A 22,663-nucleotide genomic window follows, 5' to 3' on the forward strand; every position below is an offset into this window, starting at 1 on the left:
TGCCGCTGCGCTAGCGGATTGGCCCTCAGCTCTGTCAATCCTAAACCTGAGGCTCCAGCGTTAGCAGAGAGAGGAGAGGGTGGAATAAGGAGGAAAGGGAGCGTGGGGGACGTGGGGTTGCCCAAAGAAGTCTTGAGAATTTTGCAATCAGCCTCGGCAAGGAGGCCTGGGTAAAGGGAGGGGTCAGGAGGCGTTGGGAACCGACCCAGGAGTTCCGGGCACCCATTTACCAGCTCAGCCTCGGCGGAAGAGCGGGTCCTGAAAAGTGACGCCACGCCCACAAAAGGAGAGTTTGCATATTTATGAAGGAACGCCGAGATCTTTGGAGGACTTTAGCCGTCTAGAGGGACCAGAACGCCTCGTTTCTAGCGCGTTTCCGTTTCCGCTAGGATATTGGCGGTTGGTGAGCATCATGGCAACCGTGGTAAGTGCGGCGTGCGGAGAGCGGAGGGGAAAACCCACACTCCCGAGTCGGAGCGGGAAGGGGACTGAGGACCTGAATCCTTGGATCTAAGGGAGGAGGGGCCTGGGGGTCCGGACCCCTAGATCTGAGGGAGGAAGGTGCTGGGGGCCCGGACTTCTGAGTCTAAGGGAGGAGGGGGCCGGAGACTGGACTCCTGGATCTAAGGGAGGAGGGTGTTGGGTTCCCGGACCCCTGGATCTGAGGGAAAAAGGTGCTGGGGGCCCGGACTCCTGAGGCTGAGGGAGGAGGGGCTGGGGACTGGACTCTTATTATCCTGGATTCAAGTGGATATTCAAGGGCTCAGTGATCAGATCTGACTACATCGTGTTATGGGAACTCCAGCTTCCCATCTTCTGAGTGCAATCAGCAGCCAGTTCTCCAGTCTTTTGCCCTGAAGTCTAATGAGGGTTGTATAAATGGCACCTGACTATAGGAGAAAGCCCAGGTGGGGACCTGTCCTGTGTGCTTGAGAGCGTGAAGTTGCTTAGCCTTGAGCCACAAGAGTGTTGAGAACCTGGAGGGTGTCCGTGGGGATGGGGTTCCAGAGGTGTGGGATCTCGTCATGGAATTGTTTTGGCCATTTTCCTGTTGCAGCACCTCATACTCCGTGTGGATGCTCAGTAAGTTATCACTTGAATGTTTGAATGAATGAGTGCATGTGAGCTCTGTAAAGGAGAGGCCAGCCGCACTGGCCCAGGCACCAAGTACTCGCCCGAGAAACATCTGGAAGAAGAAGGGATGTGGCCTTAGCTTGGGGGTGGAACTGGGTTTCCAGCTACTTGGGTTCCCATAGCGACCCGGAGGGATGGGGGCGGGACTTGAGTCTGTGGCTGCTGCCATGGCAAAAGGGGGTGGGTAGGGAAGAAGAGGAAAGATAATGGCCACACTCCTGAGACCCAGTTCCCAGGAACATGGATGAACTGTTGGAAGTTTAAAAGGGATGGTGGGTGCTGAGTTTTAAAATGACCTCTGCTTAGGGCGCCGGGTGGCTCAGTCCGTTAAGCGTCAGACTCTTGGTCTCTGCTCAGGTCATGATCTCACGATTGGTGAGTTTGAGTTCAAGCCCTGCATTGGGCTCTCTGCTGACGGTGCTAGTGTGGAGCCTGCTTGGGATTTTCCCTCTTTCTCTGCCCCTCCCCCACTCACTCTCTCTGTTTCTCTCGAAATGAATAAATAAACTTAAAGCTTTTTAAATGATCTCTGCTTCCATGGGGTCAGTGGACAGCGCAGCGTAGGAGAGGCTTCTCGTGAAACGGAAGGCCTTGTAGGACGCAAGTCTATTTGTGTTGGGATCGTTAAGGGTTGGGATTTCTGGGGGCGCCTGGGTGGCTCAGTCGGTTAAGCGTCTGACTTCAGTTCAGGTCATGATCTCACAGCTTGTGAGTTCGAACCCCGCCTCGGGCTCTGTGCTGACAGCTCGGAGCCTGGAGCCTGCTTCGGATTCTGTGTCTCCCTCTTCTCTGCCCCTCCCTGGCTTGTGCTCTGTTTCTATCAAAAATAAATAAGCATTAATAATAATAATAAGAAGAAGAAATGCTAAAAAACAAAAGGGGGGGGTTGGGATTTCTGGATCCACGACCATTTATTGCCTCAAGTGGGGTCCGATGGGCTGTGTGGAGATGTGTGGGGGTCTAAACTCGGTTCCGGAGACCGGAGGCTCCACTAGGTTGGATGCCTCAGTCTCCTCTCCTGGTGGAAGAAGAGAGACCTGTAGGAGGGAAGAGGTGTTGGAGGCAGGTGACCGAGGCACTGGATCAACAGGTTGGCTTCTTAGGCTTTCCTTTCCTTATTAGAAATTGTGAGGGGCGTGTGCCTGGCGCAGTCAACGGAGCGGCAACGCTTGATCTCGGGGTCTTGAGTTCGAGCCCCACGTTGAGTGTAGAGATTACTTAAATAAATAAGGTTTAAAAAAAAAAAAAAGGAAAGAAGTTGTGAGACACTCCAGTGTCTGCAAATAATACAGCCTAAGACCCACCGCCCAGATTTTTTTTAACAGCCTTATTGCAATATCATCCCCCTGCTGTACAAGTTGCCCATTTTTTTTTTTTTTATTATTTTTTTCAACGTTTATTTATTTTTGGGACAGAGAGAGACAGAGAATGAACGGGGGAGGGGCAGAGAGAGAGGGAGACACAGAATCGGAAGCAGGCTCCAGGCTCCGAGCCATCAGCCCAGAGCCCGACGTGGGGCTCGAACCCACGGACCGCGAGATCGTGACCTGGCTGAAGTCGGACGCTTAACCGACTGCGCCACCCAGGCGCCCCAACAAGTTGCCCATTTAAAACATATAGGTCAGTGTCTCTGGTGCGTTCACAGTTGTGCAATCATCACCTCCATCAGTTTCAGGACATTTTTCATCCTCCCCAGAAGGAAACCCTGTACCTCTTGGCCACGATCCCCCAGCCCTCCCATACCCTCTGGCTCTAGGCCTCTAGGCCACCACTAATGTGCTTCCTGCCTCTGTGGGTTTGCTCATCCTGGACGTTTCAGGCCAAGGATGGCACACCATCTGTGACCTTTTGTGTCTAGCTTCTTTCACTTAGCATGATGTTTTCTTTTTTTTTTTTAAGATTATTCATTTTGAGAGAGAGAGAAAGAACAGGGGAGGGACAGAGAGAGAGAGAGAGAGAGAGAGAGAGAGAGAGAGAGAGAGTCCCAAGCAGGCTCCATGCTGCCAGCACAGAGCCCGACGTGGGGCTTGAAATCACGAACCGTGAGATCGTGACCTAGGCCAACATCAAGAGTCAGATGCTCCACTGACTGATCCACCCAGGCACCCCAGAACTTTCTTTTTATGGCTGAATGCTATTCCAAGTGTGGACGTATCACGTTTTGTTTATCCATGCATCTATTGGCGGACATTTTGGGTTTTCCCAAGTAAATAAATAAGCTTTAAAAAAGCATATGTTGGGGCGCCTGGGTGGCGCAGTCGGTGAAGCGTCCGACTTCAGCCAGGTCACCATCTCGCGGTCCGGGAGTTCGAGCCCCGCGTCGGGCTCTGGGCTGATGGCTCAGAGCCTGGAGCCTGTTTCCGATTCTGTGTCTCCCTCTCTCTCTGCCCCTCGCCCGTTCATGCTCTGTCTCTCTCTGTCCCAAAAATAAATAAACGTTGAAAAAAAAAATTTTTTTTAAATAAAAAAGTGTATGTGGCTCTTGTGGATAAGGCTGCCGTGGACACTTGTGTGAATCTTCTGGGCGTTCTCGAATTGTCCCGGGGAGGTATCTACTCCTCTCTCTCCGCTATAGGACAAGAGATGGTGGCCGGCCTCTCTTTTCGGAGAGCTGGCGATCCCAGAGGACTTGATACTTGCTTGTTGAATGAACTCAGCATTTCCGTACAGCACATCATTCACCCATCCCGCAAACACTGCACCCCAAGTGAACAAGCGAGATGTGGGCTGTACCCTTCATGGGAGTCCCGTCTATTGGAGCCGAGAACATTGATCTGACAGTCTCCCTCCTATGTGTGAGATCGCACAGCCAGATAGCAGGCTCCCAGAGGAGACCTTTTGTTCTGTCCGGACATCCGGAGACCCCAGAACTAGTCGGGCCCGGGCAAAGGACTCTGGGATGTGCACGTGCAAAGGCCTAGTGACAAGGATCCAGGCAGCGTGGCACAGGAGGCTGGGCAGTCGGGGGCCAGGCCACGTCCAGCTTGCTATTCCGCGCTCGTGTCTGTTATCAGGGTTGTGGGAGAGCGAGGGGGGCTTCTTTCTTTTTATTTATTTATTTATTTATTAAAAAAAAATTTTTTTTTCAACGTTTATTTATTTTTGGAACAGAGAGAGACAGAGCATGAACGGGGGAGGGGCAGAGAGAGAGGGAGACACAGAATCGGAAACAGGCTCCAGGCTCTGAGCCATCAGCCCAGAGCCCGACGCGGGGCTCGAACTCACGGACCGCGAGATCGTGACCTGGCTGAAGTCGGACGCTTAACCGACTGTGCCACCCAGGCGCCCCAAGCTTCTTTCTTAACCACATAATTCCTGGGCACCCAACAACGGGCTGAGGCCCCGGGGACAGAGGTGTGACCGAGACAGACACGGTCCTTGTCTTTCTGGAACTCGGTGTGCTGTGGTCAGTCAACCAGCATTTAGTTGGTGACCAACGAGAAGGATGAGAGTGACAGGTGTGTGGGCTCTTGGCCTGCCCACGGGGAAGAGGCATGAAAAGGACTTCCTCCCAGGCTGTGGGCGGGAGGGACAGAGGAGCTGGCGAAAACGGGGACCGCGAGCGCGCTTCTGATGCGTCTTCCTCCGCTCCCAGACAGCCACAACCAAGGTCCCAGAGATCCGAGACGTGACGAGGATTGAACGTATCGGTGAGTGAGCGTGGGTCACGAACAGGGACCTAGACCCTGCCTGCCTTCAACAGAGCCCTGCCCAGGAACCCTGAGAGGGGGGTGGCCTGCCTGCCACCCTGTCCCCCTGTCTGATGATGCAGAGAATCCCGAGTCGCAGAGCGGGCTCAGCAAGGCACGTGGGGGCCTAGCCCGGTAGGGCTCCTGGGCGTACCGTTTTGCTAGGAAATCGTAAAAGCGGATGTTTGCTGAGCGCTTGCTGGGGTCGGCCCGTGCACCCCTCCCACGCTGTGCCATTAGTTCCGCGAGGGCGGGGACCAGCTCTGGCTCGTTTCTGGCTGTGTCCCCAGCAGGGGCCTCGGCAGAGTGGGCGCTCCACAGCTAACCAGCGAACGCGTGAGTTCCTGCCGAATTCTCTCGCTATCCCCGGAGAGGGTGTATGGCGACCCTTATCCCATTTTTAGCTGAGGAAACCGAGACTCCGAGCAGCCAAGCCACTGGTCCTGGCTCACGCACCGAGGAAGCTGTGAAGGCAGGAGCACGAAGCTGGGGTGCGGTGGGGCCCGCAGGGTGCAGCCTCCAAAAAGTGCTTTACCTGCACAGAGGAGGCTGTATTCATTCTTTTAACGTGTATTTATTTTGGCGTGGGGAGGGGCAGAGAGAGAGGGAGACACAGAATCCGAAGCAGGCTCCAGGCTCCGAGCTGTCAGTACAGAGCTGGACGCGGGGCTCGAACTCATGAACCGTGAGATCACGACCTGAGCCGAAGCTGGACGCGTAACCGACTGAGCCACCCAGGCGCCCCAAGACTATTCTCATTCTTTCATGTCCGTTCACTCAGTGCCTACAAGAGAGGCCCTAGAAGCAAAGGCCCTCGTGGCCATGAACGTGGGTTCTGGAGGCCCGCCGCTGGGACCACTTCCGTTGCAAGAGGCTAGTTGCTCTCTGCCTCGGTGTCCTTATCTGCAAAATGGAGCAAAGGTAGTTAACCTCATCACTCAATAAAAGATTCCACGAGCACATGCATGTAACGTGCAGGTGCTGACACTGTGCTCAGCGTCCAAGGCTCAGGCGCGATTAGAGCTGAGGACCCAGTCGACACAAGCTGCCCTCAAGGTGCTTACGGTCTAGTGCTGGGGTCAACAAATCTTTTCTTTTTTTTTTTTTTTTTTTTTTTTTTTTTTTCAACGTTTATTTATTTTTGGGACAGAGAGAGACAGAGCATGAACGGGGGAGGGGCAGAGAGAGAGGGAGACACAGAATCGGAAACAGGCTCCAGGCTCTGAGCCATCAGCCCAGAGCCCGACGCGGGGCTCGAACTCCCGGACCGCGAGATCGTGACCTGGCTGAAGTCGGACGCTTAACCGACTGCGCCACCCAGGCGCCCCAACAAATCTTTTCTTAAAGGGCCAGACAGTAAATCTCTTCCCTGGGGAAAATATTCAGTGCTTCTGTTGCGACGTGAAAGCAGTCACAGGCAGTATGTAAGTGAATGGGCGTGGCCGTGTTCCAATGAAACTTTTTTTTTTTTTTTTAATTTTTTTGAGACAGAGAGAGACAGAGCATGAACAGGGGAGGGGCAGAGAGAGAGGGAGACACAGAATCCGAAACAGGCTCCAGGCTCTGAGCGGTCAGCACAGGGCCCGATGCAGGGCTCAAACTCACGGACAGTGAGGTCATGACCTGAGCTGAAGTTGGACGCTCAACCGACGGAGCCACCCAGGCGCCCCCAGTGAAACTTGATTTACAAAAACAAGTGACTGGCCTGCAGGCTGTAGTTTCCCAGCCCGGGTCTGGTGTGCACCATTGAAATCCCACGTCTTTACCTCTTACTGGCCGTGTGATCTCGGGCAAGGAGTTTAATGTCTCTGGGTTCCCTCAAGTTCATGTTGAGGGCCTGAGGCGGTGACTGAACCCCAGAAGCACTCTGGGGTGATCATCGCTGGGACTCACTGTTTCTCAAGGTTACATGGAACGAAATAAGAACCCTGTGAGGCCATTAGGCTATAAACACAAAATAATTGTGACCGCTTGCTGTCACGGTTAGTTCCTGATCTGATGATGTAGTTAACCAGGTCTCGGTGATTCTGGTCCTGCTGTGCCGTATCCTAAGGGCAGCTCCAGTTTATTGAGCATTTACCACCACCAGCCATCCTCCCAGTGAGGGGGAGACTCGGGCCCCCCATTTGGCCAAGGAGGAAACCAGGGCTGAGGGAAGGAACCCTTTTCCTCAGGCCACATGTCATCACGAGCCGGCTGGTAACCGTGTCTTCTGGTTCTTTCCCCCAACGCAGGTGCGCACTCCCACATCCGGGGGCTGGGGCTGGACGATGCCTTGGAGCCACGGCAGGTAGGGTTGGGGGCAGTGGGATGGGAAAGCTGATCCGCGGAGGCCTCAGGCGGGGAGGGCCACCTAGGCCCCTGGGGTGACTTAGGAGCTCCCGGAACTTTGGCTACTTACTGACAAAATTCAGCCACACGTAGAGATTTTTTTTTATTTCTTTATTTTTTTTTTATCTTAATGTTTATTTATTTGTGGGGGGAGGGGCAGAGGGCAGAGACAGTGGGAGACAGAGAATCCCAAGCAGGCTCCGTGCTGTCAACACAGAGCCGGGCACAGGGCTTGAACTCAAGAACCGTGAGATCATAACCTGAGCCGAAACCAAAAGTCAGACGCTTAACCGATGGAGCCACGCAGGTGCCCCTAGCGTCTGAATTGTCTGAAGATATTGGGGCGGAAAAGGCTTTCTTCCCTTTTCCCCAAGTCCTAGCTGACACCGTGCCCTTTCATGTCACTAGGCAGGAGGGGCTGGAAAAGGGGTTGCAGCCCAATAGGAGGTAACCTGGTGTATTCTCGCCTCCCCTCCTGCAGGCTTCCCAGGGCATGGTGGGGCAGCTCGCAGCCCGGCGGGCAGCTGGGGTTGTGCTGGAGATGATCCGGGAAGGGAAGATCGCCGGGCGGGCAGTCCTCATCGCTGGCCAGCCGGGCACGGGGAAGACAGCCATCGCCATGGGTGAGAGGCCTCTCGGGGCAGGAGCTTTTCTGGTCTCTTACACAAGAAGATAATCCTTCCTGTGTAAATCAAGCTTGGGTTCAGCCACATTTAACCGACAACCCAAAATGGCGGGGTCTTAAACTCTCTGGTTCGTTCTCTCACATAGAAGAGTCTGAATGTAGGCCATTTAGGCACTCGCTGCCATGTCAGGGTCACCTCATGTTCCAAGAGGGTTGCCTAAGCTCCAGCCTTCGTGCGCATGCTCCCATGTAGGAGAAAGGGGACCTGCAGTGAGAGTGTACTTCCCTCCCTTTAAACGTCACTCCCTTTAAGCGGCTGCCTTTGGGCTTCAACACACTTTTGCTTCTGTCTTATTGACTAGAGCTTAATCGTCTGGCCACAACACGTCTCCACTGCAACACGCTGAGACATTAAAACATTTCTTGCGTTTGAATGTGGGCCATTGCTTCCTTAATAAAATGGGGGTCCAGGCCCTGGGCCAGACACTGAGGACACTTAGATGAGTAAGACCGAAGCCTTGACTTTTCGGGAGTTTCCATTCTGGGGACACAGTGTGCTGTGATGGACAGAAGAGACTCCTGGCCCTAAGGAGGGAGCAGGGGAGACTTTCCAGATGAATCAGGAGCACAGCTAAGACTTGCAGGATGCCACGGAGTCCCTGGGACAGACAATAGGGAACAGGCTGTCCAGGCACTGAGCACGGCCCACGAAAAAGGGACCAAGAAGGGTTCCCGCCTCCCATTGGTCAGAAAGGTTCAGTGACTTCCTGTCTGTGAGACGTGGCTCGGTGCTTGAAGTGGCTGTAAGAACAGCCCCACTGTCCTCCAGCCGGAGAGGAGACCCTTCCTCGTGGTGGTTCCCGTGCCTCGTGGTGGAGCCAGGACTCGAACCTGGGTCTGGCTCGAGCCCCCACCCTTAACTACCCTTTCAGCCCTCTTTTGGCCTCTACTCTTACTCATTACCCCTGAGCCTGGAGGCTAAACAGATCCTGGAGATTGGGAGAGGGGCTTGGCCAGATTATAGGGTCAGGAGGTTGGCCCCCTGGGCAGCGCGACGGCTCTAAGTCATCACTGGCTTCCACTGCGTCTCCCTGACCACCCCCAGCGCCGAGCCCACCTCAACTACGCTCCTTCCCGAGGAGCAAGAGCTGCGTTGACCCCGAGTAGGTTTTGGGGACCTGGTGCCAGGCTGCCCCCACCTAACCAGGCCACCTCTTCCCCAGGCATGGCACAGGCCCTGGGCCCTGACACCCCATTCACAGCCATCGCGGGCAGCGAGATCTTCTCCCTGGAGATGAGCAAGACAGAGGCGCTGACGCAGGCCTTCCGGAGGTCTATCGGGGTTCGCATCAAGTAAGCCCAGGACCCGGTGCAGGGCAAGAAGCCAGCTCCCGGTGGCCTCTGATGACCCTTGCCTTCTTCGGCTTGTCCTGTGCCCAAGGGCTCATGGGAGTTAGCGATTCCTGAGGGCCCGAGCATTGGGCTCTCTTGATCACGCCCTTTCTCTGCCCAGGGAGGAGACCGAGATCATCGAAGGCGAGGTGGTGGAGATCCAGATCGATCGGCCAGCGACAGGGACGGTGAGTCCGCTGAAAGGTCGGGTGGCGGCCGGTCCTGGCTGAGGTCAGCATCCATGGAATGTTCTTGAGCTGCGGGTTGGACCCCTCTGCGTGCCTACGGTAGGGGGTCAGTTAACGGTTCATCCCATCTGTGAGCGACACCGTGAGCAGTTAAACCAAGTGGTGTCTTGACAGAGAATCTCTGGAAGTTTCTCACCATGAATCCTTAATGGTTCAACCTAAGACCTGTTCTGTGGCATCTGTACAGCTTAGAGCAAAAAGTTTTCCTATCCAGCTTATGTAGTTGTGATTCGCTGCCTTTTTTTTTCTTAATTTTTTTTTTTTTTTTTTTTGAGAGAGAGAGAGAGAGAGAGAGAGAGCCCGCACACAAGCATGTGTGCGCAAGTGGCGGAGGGGGAGCCAGAGAGAGAAAGACAGAGGATCCGAAGCGGGTTCTGAGCTGACTGCACAGAGCCTGATGCGGGGGCTCGAACTCACCAAACCAAGAGATCATGACGTGAGTCGAAGTCGGACGCTTAGCCAACTGAGCCCCCCGGGCGCCCCGTCATCCTTAGTCGCTCCCTTTTTATGAAGCTAAGAATGTTAACACTTTTGTCATAAAAGAAAACGGATATAAAGAACCACGTAAAATAAGTGTGTAGTCTGGTAAGTTCTTCTAAGGCAAATACCCTTAAAACCACCATGAAGGGGCTCCTGGGTGGCTCAGTTGGTGAAGCATCGGACTCATGATTTCGGCTCAGGATACGATCTCAAGGTTTGTGGGATCAAGCCCCACATCGGGCTCTGTGCTGACGGCACGGGACCTGCTTGGGATTTTCTCTGTCCCTCCCCCACTCCCTCTCTCTCTCTCTCTCTCTCTTTTTATCAAAAGTAAAAAATTTTTTTTTATAAGTGGAGTCCTGCAGCATAAGTGACTTTGCGGCTGGCTTCTTTCACATGGCACAGTGTTTTTGAGTTTGTCGTTTTCTCTGGTTTGTCGTTCTCTGTTACACGCTTAAGTGACAGTTTCGAGAAACATGCTAAACAAAAGGACACTTAGACATGCCTCAAGCCTGTTGACCTCACACAGAGTCACCTTCTGTCTCTGTGTCTTATACTGTGGACACCGTCTCTTGGTTGCTCATCGTTTTCAGCGGAAATAGATTTAAGATGTATAATTACATTGACTTGCACTTTTTAATTTTTTTTTTTAATCTTAATTTTTTTTGAGAGAGAGAGAGAGAGAGAGAGAGACAGGGTGCAAGCAGGGGAGGGACAGAATGAGAGGGAGACACAGAATCCGAAGCAGGCTCCAGGCTCTGAGCTGTCAGCACAGGGCCCGACGCGGGGCTCGAACTCACGAACCGCAAGACCATGACCTGAGCCGAAGTCCGACGTTTAACTGACTGAGCCGCCCGGGAGCCCCAGTTGACTTGCACTTTTAACACCTGTCTGCAGTCTTCTAAATTAGTCCCATCCATCGGCAATTACATTTTGAATTTAAGAAATATGGTAGGAGGGTGTGTGAATATAGAGAAAACTAGTCCCAAGATAGTTCTTTTCGTTTAAAGTAAATTCTACCCCCAACATGGGACTGAAATGCACAACCCTAAGATTAGGCTCCATCGACTGAGCCAGCCAGGTGTCCTGCCCCCAAGATGGTTCTTTATAATTCAGTTTTTAGGGGCGCCTGGGTGGCGCAGTCGGTTAAGCGTCCGACTTCAGCCAGGTCACGATCTCGCGGTCCGTGAGTTCGAGCCCTGCGTCAGGCTCTGGGCTAATGGCTCGGAGCCTGGAGCCTGTTTCCGATTCTGTGTCTCCCTCTCTCTCTGCCCCTCGCCCGTTCATGCTCTGTCTCTCTCTGTCCCAAAAATAAATAAACGTTGAAAAAAAAAAATGAAAAAAAATTCAATTTTTATTACAGAAGAAATACATGAATACATCCTCTCCTTAAAAGTTTACAACAGCGGGGGGGCGCCTGGGTGGCTCAGTCAGTTAAGCGGCCGACTTCAGCTCAGGTCATGATCTTATGGTCCGTGAGTTCCAGTCCCACGTAGGGCTCTGTGCTAACAGCTCAGAGCCTGGGGCCTGCTTTGGATTCTGTGCCTCCCTCTTTCTGTCTCTGCTCCTCCCCCGCTTGTGCTCTCTCTCTCTCTCAGAAATGAATAAACGTTAAAAAAAATTTTTTTTTTTAAATGTAAAACCAGGGGTGCCTGGGTGGCTCAGTCGGTTAAGCACCTCTTTTTTGGTTTCAACTCAGGTCATGATCTCATGGTTTGTGGGTTCGAGCCCTGCATTGGCCTCTGCACTGGTAGCACTGAGCCTGCTCAGAGAGTAAGCGGGAGAGGGGCAGAGAGAGAGAGGGAGGCACAGAATCCAAGGCAGGCTCCAGGCTCCAGGCTCCAAGCTGTCAGCACAGAGCCTGACACGGGGCTTGAACTCACGAACCGTGAGATCATGACCTGAGCCAAAGTCAGATGCTCAGCCGACTGAACCACTGAGGCGCCCCAATAAATAAATCTTTAAAAATAAAAATAAAGGCGTAAAACCGAAATCACCTTTATCTCCCTCCTTAATCCCAACTCTTTTTTTTTTTTTTTTTAATTTTTTTTTCAACGTTTATTTATTTTTGGGACAGAGAGAGACAGAGCATGAGCGGGGGAGGGGCAGAGAGAGAGGGAGACACAGAATCGGAAACAGGCTCCAGGCTCTGAGCCATCAGCCCAGAGCCCGACGCGGGGCTCGAACTCCCGGACGGCGAGATCGTGACCTGGCTGAAGTCGGACGCTTAACCGACTGCGCCACCCAGGCGCCCCAATCCCAACTCTTTTATCCTGCCACCTGTCCCTGCAGAAAGAACTGGAAAGAAGAGACAGGTGGATCTGCTGGAAAAGCCTTAAAGATGTTGACTGTGTTATCTTGTGGGGAGGGAGTGTGGCGTTTTTGTTTCCTTAGCTGTGTTTAGCTTAGCTCTGTTTTCTGGGTTTGTGATCAACAAAAACAAAAAAAAACCCACCTGTTATTTGGATATGAAACAAAGAATGGGAGAGTGTGACCCCATGTCGTGGGACCCCTAGTCCGTGTTGTTTTTATGGATTTGATCTTTTAGGTAGGTTGTTGGGTGTTTGCTTCCTGGGATTTTAGTCATCGGTTTCCTGAGGTGCAGTTGACTTACAAAAGCTGCACACATCGAAAGTTTGCAGGGTGTTAGGACGGGGCGCCTGGGTGGCTCAGTTGGTTACGCGTCCGACTTCGGCTCAGGTCACGATCTCACGGTGCATGAGTTCGAGCCCCGCATCGGCCTCTGTGCTGACAGCTGGGAGCCTGGAACCCGCTTTGGATTCTGTGTCTCCCTCTCTCTCTGCCCCTCCCCTGCTCACGCTCTGTCTCTGTCTCTCAAAAATAAATAAATGTTTGGGGCGCCTGGGTGGCGCAGTCGGTTAAGCGTCTGACTTCAACCAGGTCACGATCTCGCGGTCCGTGAGTTCGAGCCCCGCGTCAGGCTCTGGGCTGCTGGCTCAGAGCCTGGAGCCTGTTTCCGATTCTGTGTCTCCCTCTCTCTCTGCCCCTCCCCCGTTCATGCTCTGTCTCTCTCTGTCTCAAAAATAAATAAACGTTAAAAAAAATTAAAAAATAAATAAATAAATAAATAAATAAATAAATAAATAAATGTTAAAAGCAAATAAAAAATAATAATAAAGTTTGCAGGGTGTTAAGTTTTGGCATACGTGTGTGCCCACGAGGCCATCACCACGGTCATGACCGTGACTATATCCACCACCCCCAGAAGCATCCCTGCGTCGTGCCCATTTTGAGGCTGTGTTGGGGAGACATTGGGCCCCCTCTGAAACTCCTTGCCTGGCATGTCCCCCCTCTCAGGGCTCTAAGGTAGGGAAGCTGACCCTTAAGACCACCGAGATGGAGACCATATACGACCTGGGCACCAAGATGATCGAGTCCCTGACCAAGGACAAGGTCCAGGCCGGGTGAGCGGCAGGGGCTACGCTGGGTGGCCGGGGTAGGGGAGCTTGGGCTCTTTCCTGTCCTCACTTCTGCCCTTCCCCCATCCTCCGCAGGGACGTGATCACCATCGACAAGGCCACGGGCAAGATCTCCAAGCTGGGCCGTTCCTTCACACGCGCTCGCGACTATGACGCCATGGGTTCCCAGGTGGGCCAGGGCTCTGGGGATCCCCTCGCTCCAGGCTCTGGGATGTTTGCATCTCCTCCCTCACCCCCATGGCCCAGTACCACATGTCCCCGGCACTCCTGGTTCTTCCCTGTACCCTCTGGGACGGCCAGGGCCCTTCAGCGTAGCAGTTTGCTCGTGAAGGCCGAGGTCCTCCAGGAACCCCCGGTCCTTCAGTGCTCTCGAATGCCCTAGCCGCTACTACCTCTTGGACCTGGGGTTTCTGGATCCTCAGCTCCATTTCAGGGATCCAGTCTCCCCGCCCCCCACCACCCCACCCCCAGACAGCCCCTTCAGGCCCCCCTTTCATGCTCTTCTCTGCTCTTGTCTCTCCCACCCCTCCCGGCCCCACAGACCAAGTTTGTGCAGTGCCCAGACGGGGAGCTCCAGAAACGCAAGGAGGTGGTGCACACGGTGTCCCTGCACGAGATCGACGTCATCAACTCCCGCACCCAGGGCTTCCTGGCTCTCTTCTCAGGTGGGGCCCCTTAGGGTTGCCCAACGGGGGGCACGCGTGTCCCGCCATCACTTCTCCCTGGGGTCTCTGTCTCTGGTTCTCCTCCTGTCTGGGACGGTTCCCGGCCCTTCTGTCGCTTTGCCGCTCCGGTCTCGGTCTCTCTTCCCTCTGTCTCTGGCGTCCCGTCTTTATCTTTGGCCGCCCTCCGGCCCGGGATGCCCGTCCCCCGACACTCGCGCTTCCCACAGGCGACACCGGGGAGATCAAGTCAGAGGTCCGAGAGCAGATCAACGCCAAGGTGGCTGAGTGGCGTGAGGAGGGCAAGGCGGAGATCATCCCTGGAGTGAGTGCTGGGGGAGGGCAGGTGGCTTGCGGTCGGGGAGGCGGGAGCAGAGAGGCCTGGGCGGTGGGTTTGACCCTCAGTGGCCCCCAGGTGCTGTTCATCGACGAGGTGCACATGCTGGACATTGAGAGCTTCTCCTTCCTCAATCGGGCCCTGGAAAGTGACATGGCGCCGGTCCTCATCATGGCCACCAACCGAGGCATCACCCGGTGAGCCCCCCTCAACGGCCCCCGGGGAAACGGGGTGCCCCGGGCGGTGGGCGTGGCCACAGGGCAAACAGGACCTGTTTGTTGAGATCCCTGCCGGGACCTTAAACAAGGTAGGCAGGCAACTCCGTCCCACGAGGAAGTCGGCGGACCCTGTTCTTTCTGTCTTTCTGTTTCTGTACCCTTTGCGGCTACGGTTCCCCAGCTGTGTGCCGGGGCATCCCCGGGGCGCTGCAGAAAACGCACAAGTGCTGCGGGATGTTTTAAGTTTTTGAGGGAAGCACGGTGACCCGTGTTGGACACTGCATAAATCACTCCAGTTAGGTCACTTAGACCAAACTGCGTAATAGCACTTAATATTTCTTCGGGCCCTAAGGACGCCACGGAAAAATTCCGGACACACGAAGTGCCCCAGGTTCTGGTAAAGCTTGGAACGAACGTCTGCCCTCGGGTGTTGCCACTACCCCTGGCCCTGGTGCTCTCTTGTCCGCCTTGTCTGCACGGGACGCCTTCTGAGACAGGCAGCAAACCCACTTGCTCCTCGTTATTTGCACGTGACCTATTTGGGAGTCTGCGTACTCTCCCTGAAATTTACTTGTAACTCCCGAGTCAGGATTCGTGGCACTGTTGCGCTCCTGTGCAGACGCGCGCAGAGTGGCAAAAAATTTGAGTCCCCTGATGTGGACGTCCCAGACTCAGGTCCGACAGGGTGACGTTCTGCCTTCCAGTCTCAGCTCGCATGCTGCAAACGCGTGTTCTTTTTGTGATGTATTTATTGCCACTTTGTCACACTTTATGCTCTTTGTTGGTGACGGCGTGTTTGTTTAAGTTTATTTATTTTAGAGAGCGAGAGTGAGCAGGGCAGGGGCAGAGAGAGACAGAGAGAGGGAGACAGAGAGAATCCCAAGCAGGGTTTTCACCGTCAGCACAGAGCCAGACGCCGGGCTTGAACTCATGAACCATGAGATCGTGACCCAAGAGGAAGTCAAGCGTTGGATGCTTAACCGACTGAGCCACCCAGGTTCCCCAAAATAAGATGTCTTTAAACAGGAATTCTGCGGTGCCTGGGTGGCTCAGTTGATTAAGCATCTGACTCCGGCTCAGGTCACGATGGCACAGTTTGTGGGTTCGAGCCCCGCGTCGGGCTCTGTGCCGACAGCTCAGACCCTGGAGCCTGCTTCGGATGCTGTGTCTCCTCTCTCTGCCCCTCCCCGCCTTGTGCTCTGTCCCTTGTCTTTTAAAAACAAATAAACATTAAAAAAAAATGCGGGAACACACAGAACCAGGTTATATGTTGGTCGACAAAAGCATCGTGACCACATAGGCCCACGAGAACCTGACTGGATTTCCCCTAGAAGCAGGGGTTCATCGTTTGCTAATGAGCGTTTGCCCCACTATTCAGAACGTAACTGTCACGAATAACGAGGCCCCGCTCAGTTCCCTGGCACCTGCCATGTGCCGGGCTTGTGCTGGGCCAGGTACAGCAGGGAACAGGACCGGTGCAGTCCCTCCCCCTGTGGAGCTGGGCGTCCCGCAGGGGAGTAGGACCTTGATCCAGTAATCCTGGACATAGACACGTAGCTAAAGCCACCCCAGCTCTACAGGGGCGGTGACGCAGTCGAGGGACGGCTGCCTGGTGGGTGGTGCAGCCGTGAGCTGAAGGTTAAGTGGTATTTGCCCAGTGAGTGGGCTGCGGTGGAGGGGAGGGGGTGGGGTATTCCAAGTAGAGGGCACAGAGCACTGGGTTCTGGGCGCATCGTCCTGACAGCCCTCCCTTCCCCCTCCTCCCCAGGATCCGGGGTACCAGCTACCAGAGCCCCCACGGCATCCCCATCGACCTCCTGGACCGACTGCTCATCGTCTCCACCTCGCCCTACAGTGAGAAGGACACGAAACAGATCCTCCGCATCCGGTATGCACAGGGCCGCCTGGCGTCCTGGGGCGGGACCAGGCCGTGGGCCTGGGCGGCAGGGCCGGCGTCCACCCTGTCTGGCAAGTGGGGGCAGCGAGGTCTGAGGAGGGGAGGCCTCTGGGCCTGCAAGCGGCTAGGCTGGGCTGGGCATCCAAGCAGTGGCCTCTGATCTGGGGGCGGGGGGGGGGGGGGGGGGGGGCACAGTAAAGAAGGGAGGGCACGAGCCAGTAGCTGACCCTGGGGGGTAGGACCCTGGACGGGGAGGGTCTGGAGGCCAAGGACCTAGATTCCACGCGACCCCAGGACGCCCAGCGGCGCCCAGGGCGGGGGTGGGGGGGGGGGGGCGCAGCCCCGGCTCACCCCTGCTCCCGCCCCGCCTGCCGGCAGGTGCGAAGAGGAAGACGTAGAGATGAGTGAGGACGCCTACACGGTGCTGACCCGCATCGGGCTGGAGACGTCGCTGCGCTACGCCATCCAGCTCATCACGGCCGCCAGCCTGGTGTGCCGGAAGCGCAAGGTCAGCCCGCCGAGTAAGCACGCGGGGGGCCAGCCTGAGCGAGTGAACGGCGCGCTCACTGCTCCAAGGGCTGAGAGTGGGTCGTCGCCTTTAGTCCTAGAACATCCATTTGCAAAGGCGGGGGGGGGGGGGGGGGCGGGGGGGGGGGACTGTGGTCTGTCGAGTTTATACCTGTATCTCCCGGCCTGACACGTGGCAGGTGCTTAGTAAATGTCTGGCAGCTAGAAGTTAATGCCGTTCGGTCCATTTTACAGATGAAGAGACTGAGGACCGGAGGGGTTGGGCCCACAGCCGGGAGGTGGCCGAGGAGCGATGCGTGCTAACCCCATCCCCCCCGTCCCCACCGTGACCTACCAATCTGGGGGGGGGCGGGGGGCGAGGGGGCACTGAGGTCTTGTCATCCCCTCTCAGGGCACGGAAGTCCAGGTAGATGACATCAAGCGGGTCTACTCGCTCTTTCTGGACGAGTCGCGCTCTACACAGTACATGAAGGAGTACCAGGATGCCTTTCTCTTCAATGAGCTCAGTGAGTGTCCCCTGCTGCCCCTGCCCCTCCCCCCCCCCAGTCCCAGAGGGCTCAGTCCCACCCCCCTGACCGCATGGCCTTCCTTCTCCTCACAGAAGGCGAAACCATGGACACCTCCTGAGCTGATGTGACCCTCGCCCTCCCCCCCCCCCCCCCGCTCTGTTTTCTATTGGAGTTCTGACACTGTGACTTTGTATAAAATGGTTCTGATATCGGACCCATTCTGAGCCTCTGTGTGTGTGTGTGCGTGTGTGTGCGTGTGTGTGTGTGTGTGTGTACATACTCATAACGCGTACCCTAAGCCTGACAAAAGACAACCGCAGTGCAGTGTGAGAAGCTTTTATTGGGAGGGGTAGAAAAGAGCGGCTGCTGGCTCCAGGCATTGGGGTGAGGGGTCCTTAGAGGAACAGGAGGCCCGGGAGTGGGGGGCGGTCACAGGCCAAGGATTGGGCCCTGGGACCCCCACAGTCGGAGCTGCTGAGGCGGCAGGGCCCGCAGCGACAGCTGAGGGCCACGGGGAAGGAGACCACGGGGTCCACACCAGGCGGGCATCCGGGGAGCCGGACGGAGGCAAAGCGCAGTTCACGGTAGGTGCACACGGGCTGGGGCACAGGGGGCAGGGCCGCCGGCAGCACTCGCATCTGGAGGCCAGGGCGGGGATGAGGGGGGCGTGGTCAGGCCCTCCCTCGAGCTCCGCCCCGCTGTGCCCACCCCCTCGCCCCCCACAGGTGCGGCATTGCAGCCGACCCTCTGCGCTCTTCCTCCCTCCCTCGTGCCCAGCCCCTGCGGGAGGTGGGGGCAGGCCACCCTTCTGTCCAGGCTGCCATTTCCCATTTTCTGTGGGCCTGGTCCTCAGTGATCCACTCTGGAGCCGAGGTGGCAGCACCCATTCCAGGCCCCCGCCCGTCCATCCCCACCCCCGCAGCTCACCATGCTGGGGCAGTAGCCGGCACAGATGGTGGTGGTGAAGGTGACACAGACGGGGCAGGCCTCGTTCTCAGCAGCCAGGGTGGCGTTGATGGGCCGGCACAGCGGCCGCAGCGGCCCCCTGGATGTCCACACCCCACCCACATTCAGCAGCAGCCACAGCAGCAGCAGCCCCTGGGACAAGGCCAGCGTCTCAGGGCCTGCCAGACACCAATACCCTGGGCCCTTACCCTCCCGTCCCTCACACGAACCCGTTCAGGGGCCCAGCTCCCCTGCCTGACGTCATCCATTCAGGGCCCATTCATCCCACTTGGATCCCCTGCGCCAATACTCAGGAGCCCCAGATCGTCCCAACCCCGCAGATTCCCACCCTCAGGCCCTGTTCCACCTGCTTCCTCCTGGCAGGAAGCCTGCTGGCTGTCCACACCCTTCCAGAAAGAAGCCTCCTCCATCAAGTCACAGGACTCTCCCTCTGTGCCAGCTGTGACCTGGGTGGAGTTGCAAAGGGCCTCGGGGACCCCACAGCCTTACCTGGAGCATCTCCATTCTGGGTGCCTCCCCTATGATGTTTACCTGGTCTTATACTTGCAGGCTGTGGGGGCGGCAAGGCCACTGGGGGTGGCGGCCTGATGGGGTAACCTGGACACTAATCCTTCCGGGGGCGAGAAACGGAAAAGGTCAGGGAAGTGTGCGGGAGTGGCTCAGTGGAGTGGCTCCTGCTTCTCGGTGCGCCCAAGGTGAAGCTGACTTTACTGACTCAGTCGTCAGATGCTATGTCAGGTGCCAGTGAAGTCCTGTTGGGGTCATAGGCAGTAGGCTATGGGGAGACCCTGGCCTTGCCCCCGATGGCGTAGCCCCGCCTCCGCCCCTCAGAGTGGGAGCCAGGGCAAGGCTGGAGCTGTCCCTCCAAGGACCCTCGAATGGTGATCGGCTCAGACCTCAACCCCACTCCATCTGCCACACACTGAAAGCCATTCCTGTGCCACAGCCTAACCCCGGAGGGGGCGTGGCTTCAATTCTGGGTTCTGTGCTCAGGGGCGGAGTCCCACCTGTACGCAGGCGTGCCTTCCCTCCGCGAGGGGTAGAGCGGGTGCCCCATCTCCCGCACACTCGGGCCCCCGGAGCCGAACCCAGCAATGAGCACGGTTAAGGGTATTTTAACTCTGTCGTTGACTAAGGTAAACTCGCCCGCTCGGTCGTAGAGGGCGTGTCCCGCCCGCGAGCCCACAGCCCCAAAGTATATTCTCCAGGCTCAGCATCCATCCTCGTCCCGGACCCGGTCACCCTAGTCAGTCTCCGGTGGGATTCGTCCGGCTCACGCCTAGTGGGCGGGCCCTGGCCTCCGTCTCCCTCCCACGTGATGGGCGGGCTTCCCGACCATAGCCCCGCCCACTGTGCCCCCCAGCCGGGGTCTTCCAGACTCGGCTCCGCCCCCGCCCGGGGGCGTGTTCTGGGCGGGGCCGGCGCTGCCGGCTCAGATCGGGGTCAGCTTCAAGCTGCCGTAGCTGGAGTTCTCAGTGCGGTAGGCTTGTGGCACGCTGTAGATGCCCGACACCGGCTTCCAGTGGGGGCCGCCCCAGGGCAGCTCCAGAGGGCAGAAACGATCGAGCCGGAGGAGCGGGTGCAGCGGGGGTCTGTAGGACTCCTGAGCCAGAGACAACGCCCCACGGTGCGGCACGGCTAGCGTCGCCGGGCGGACGTGGGGCACGCGGATCCCTGGCGGCCGAGAGGGGCGCGGACGGGGCGGCCGCTGTGGGTCCCGGCCCCAGACCTGAGGCGTCTTCTGAAAGCTCCAGCAGGTCAGCGAGTCCTTGCGGGGATATCCAGACAACTCCTTCCTGTTGGTGGGGAAGGCAGGAGAGGGAAGGCACCGTTGGATCCTGGGGACAAGGCTGAGGTTCAGACCTCGGCTCCTGAGGAGGCTGTAGACGCGAACTCTGCGTTCCGAGGCGAGGACACCCTTGCAGGACTCGGGGACCCCTTATGAAGTGTGGGAGTCGGGGATGCCTAGCCTCGATTCCTGGGCCCTCGAGGTCCTTAAGGGCCGGGAATCTAGAAGTTTCGAATCCTTGGGAAAAAGTATCTGGGAACCAAAGCAGTCCCGCCCGAGACCCTTGGAGCCCCGCCCCCGGTCCAGAACCGCTTCTAGGACGAGCCGCAGGTCTCATATTCCTGAGAGCTGACACTAGGAATACCTGGGCGCTGAAAGAGGTAGGGGCTGGGGTCTGAACCTCTGGTTCTCGAGCGTGCTGGAGCTGAAGACTGAGGATACTGAGTCGGACAGGGGGAGCCGACGCCGGGGTTAGGTGTGCTGGCGGCGGTGCCGAGAGAGGACCCAGACTCACTTCGGATAGGCCCGGAAGTCCTTGGCCGAGGTGGTCAGATGGAGCTGATGGCGGTCCAGGACGCCCTGGTCAGATACCGTGAAAGGCTGGCCGGACAGCTCGGGGTTCTTGGTCCAAGGGATTAAAGCCTGCGGAGGGAGGATCGGGGGGAGGAGGGATGAAGCGAGGTTTCATACCCATCCCAAGCCCGGGGTCCCAGGCTCAGGATCCCGCTTCCTTGGATGAATCCGAATCCTTCCTGACCAGTCGCAAGCCAGAACGCTTTATCTTCGCTCCCCCAAATCAGAGCCCTTATGAGGGTTACTCCAAAATCCAAACACTTGCGGGTCGTCGAACACAAGGCCCAGCCGCCACCCCCCCCCCCACCGCCCCCCAAAACTTTCCCAGCTCCGCCCCCAGACTCAGCTTCCACGTCCCGCCCCTGGAATTCAGTCGCAGGTAGGACAAACGTCCCTCTTCGCTTCATCCTCTCTCTAAGGAAGCCTAGCGCCGCCTCCCGACCCGATCTGGTCTCTGAATATTCAAGGCCCGCCCCACGTTCCGACCCCCGCCTCAGAACCCCCCTCCCTGCCCCGCCCCGGGATTTACTGGTCGCGGCCCCGGCTTCCGAGCTGCGATTTCGGTCTCAGTCCCCTCCTCCTTCTGGCCCCACCTCAAGACGTCCAAGCCCCACCCCCAGGCTCTGTAACCCGATTCCGTTCCAGACCATTTAACCCCGACCCCAGACTCAGAATTCCCCGCCCCAGGCTCTCCTAGTCTGGTCCCAAGCCTCAAAGCCCCTCCGGCCCCTCCTCAGGCGCTACAGGCTCTGCCCCAAGGTGACAGCGGGTCTTCTCCGCTACCTGGGAGCGGCCTCCGCGGTGGTGGTCCGCAAGCTCCAGGGGCTGGGGCCCGACGTAGAAGGTGGGGCTCCGGTCCGGGCCCGGCCGGCCGGTGTACTGAGCCCTCGTCTCACTGCACTGGTGCTCTGTGACCAGCGGGAGGCGCCAGCCGCGGCGTCTGAGCTGCGGGAAGGCGACGCGGGGACCCAACGTGAGGGTGCCTCGTGCTCCAGCGCGTTCCCCACCCCTGACCTCCTCCCCCTCCCCCCCCCCCCCCCCGCGGACCTCTGCATCCCCGCACCTCACCTTTTCTCCTAAATCCTTGATCCCCACAGCCCGCGTGGGGTCCGAAGGCTCTGGGGCCCTGGGCTGTGCGTAGGGCCCGCCGAGGGTCTTGGGCACGAAAGCCGAGCCATAGGTGGTCTCCCATCTGCTGATGACCTCGTCAAAATCCCAGATGTGTAAATCCTCCTTTGCGGCCGGGGGCAGGGGCTCCGCGACCGTGGACTGGGGACAAGGACGTCGGCTAAAAGGATTCAAGTCTGGCCCGCGAGCCCTGATCTCTCCCCGGCAGTCCTCAACCCTTTCCTCCCAGGCGGCCACGTTCGCTGGCCCCTCCTCTCTCAGACCCAGGACTCTGGGACCCTCCCTCCTCCTTCAGTCAGAGAGGAGCCCGAGCGCCCTATCCGCTTTTCTCTCAGCAGGTGTCTGGATCCCCAGGCCTCTCCTTCAGACACAGGAGTCTGGGCTCCCAGTCTCCTCCTGGCCAGGAACCTAGGGTCCTCTTACCTGCACGGTGGGCGGGGGAAAGGGAACAGATGGGATAATGTGGTGGGCGACACCACTGCTGGTGAGATGCCAGGTGGGCCAGGATCCAGGCACCTCGGTCCCAGAGACTGGGGACCATGGCAGACCATAGCGCACAGCCAGGGTCGGACCAGCCATGGTCCCACCCCTGTGGGGGTAGCCCAGCGGGAGCAGGCTTGTTGTCGCTGTTGCCCCAGGTGACAGGACCCGCCCACCCTGAACCCAGCCAATGGAGGGCCTGCAGGTGTGTGGATGGTTGGATAGAATGAGAAAGAG

General features: G+C 57.2%; 3 protein-coding genes across 4 annotated transcripts; 1 reads left to right on the plus strand and 2 right to left on the minus strand.

Annotated features, from left to right (window-relative positions):
• Positions 1-54: 54 nt before the first annotated feature.
• Positions 55-17,704, plus strand: RUVBL2 (RuvB like AAA ATPase 2). Of its 2 annotated transcripts, none has more exons than XR_007147376.1 (15): positions 55-424; positions 4,730-4,784; positions 7,058-7,113; positions 7,636-7,777; positions 9,003-9,132; positions 9,293-9,359; positions 13,218-13,324; positions 13,415-13,508; positions 13,881-14,004; positions 14,232-14,326; positions 14,417-14,535; positions 16,325-16,444; positions 16,832-16,974; positions 17,373-17,487; positions 17,583-17,704. XR_007147376.1 is itself a non-coding variant. In XM_047835805.1 (15 exons), the coding sequence occupies exons 1-15, from the start codon at positions 413-415 to the stop codon at positions 17,606-17,608; spliced, it is 1,392 nt and encodes a 463-aa protein (XP_047691761.1). In that variant the 5' UTR covers positions 56-412; the 3' UTR covers positions 17,609-17,704. The 2 variants fall into 2 exon arrangements, 1 of the variants encoding a protein (XP_047691761.1); XM_047835805.1 differs by having other exon boundaries at positions 56-424; positions 16,832-16,961.
• A 114-nt stretch (positions 17,705-17,818) lies between these two features.
• On the minus strand, positions 17,819-18,669 carry LHB (luteinizing hormone subunit beta; the record flags this gene model as incomplete). The annotated part of the gene is made up of 2 exons (XM_047835811.1): positions 17,819-18,128; positions 18,418-18,669. Coding segments are annotated over 2 exons (495 nt in total), but the record flags the coding sequence as incomplete, so codon positions are not given.
• Positions 18,670-19,566: 897 nt separating this feature from the next.
• Positions 19,567-22,562, minus strand: LOC125153002 (uncharacterized). Its single transcript, XM_047835807.1, has 5 exons — positions 22,370-22,562; positions 21,887-22,087; positions 21,602-21,763; positions 20,760-20,887; positions 19,567-20,252 (listed from the first exon to the last, which is right to left on the minus strand). The coding sequence occupies exons 1-5, from the start codon at positions 22,523-22,525 to the stop codon at positions 19,889-19,891; spliced, it is 1,011 nt and encodes a 336-aa protein (XP_047691763.1). The 5' UTR covers positions 22,526-22,562; the 3' UTR covers positions 19,567-19,888.
• Between the last annotated feature and the right edge of the window lie 101 nt (positions 22,563-22,663).

Source organism: Prionailurus viverrinus, chromosome E2 (assembly GCF_022837055.1).
Source record: "Prionailurus viverrinus isolate Anna chromosome E2, UM_Priviv_1.0, whole genome shotgun sequence".
In the NCBI taxonomy this organism is placed as follows: domain Eukaryota; kingdom Metazoa; phylum Chordata; class Mammalia; order Carnivora; family Felidae; genus Prionailurus; species Prionailurus viverrinus.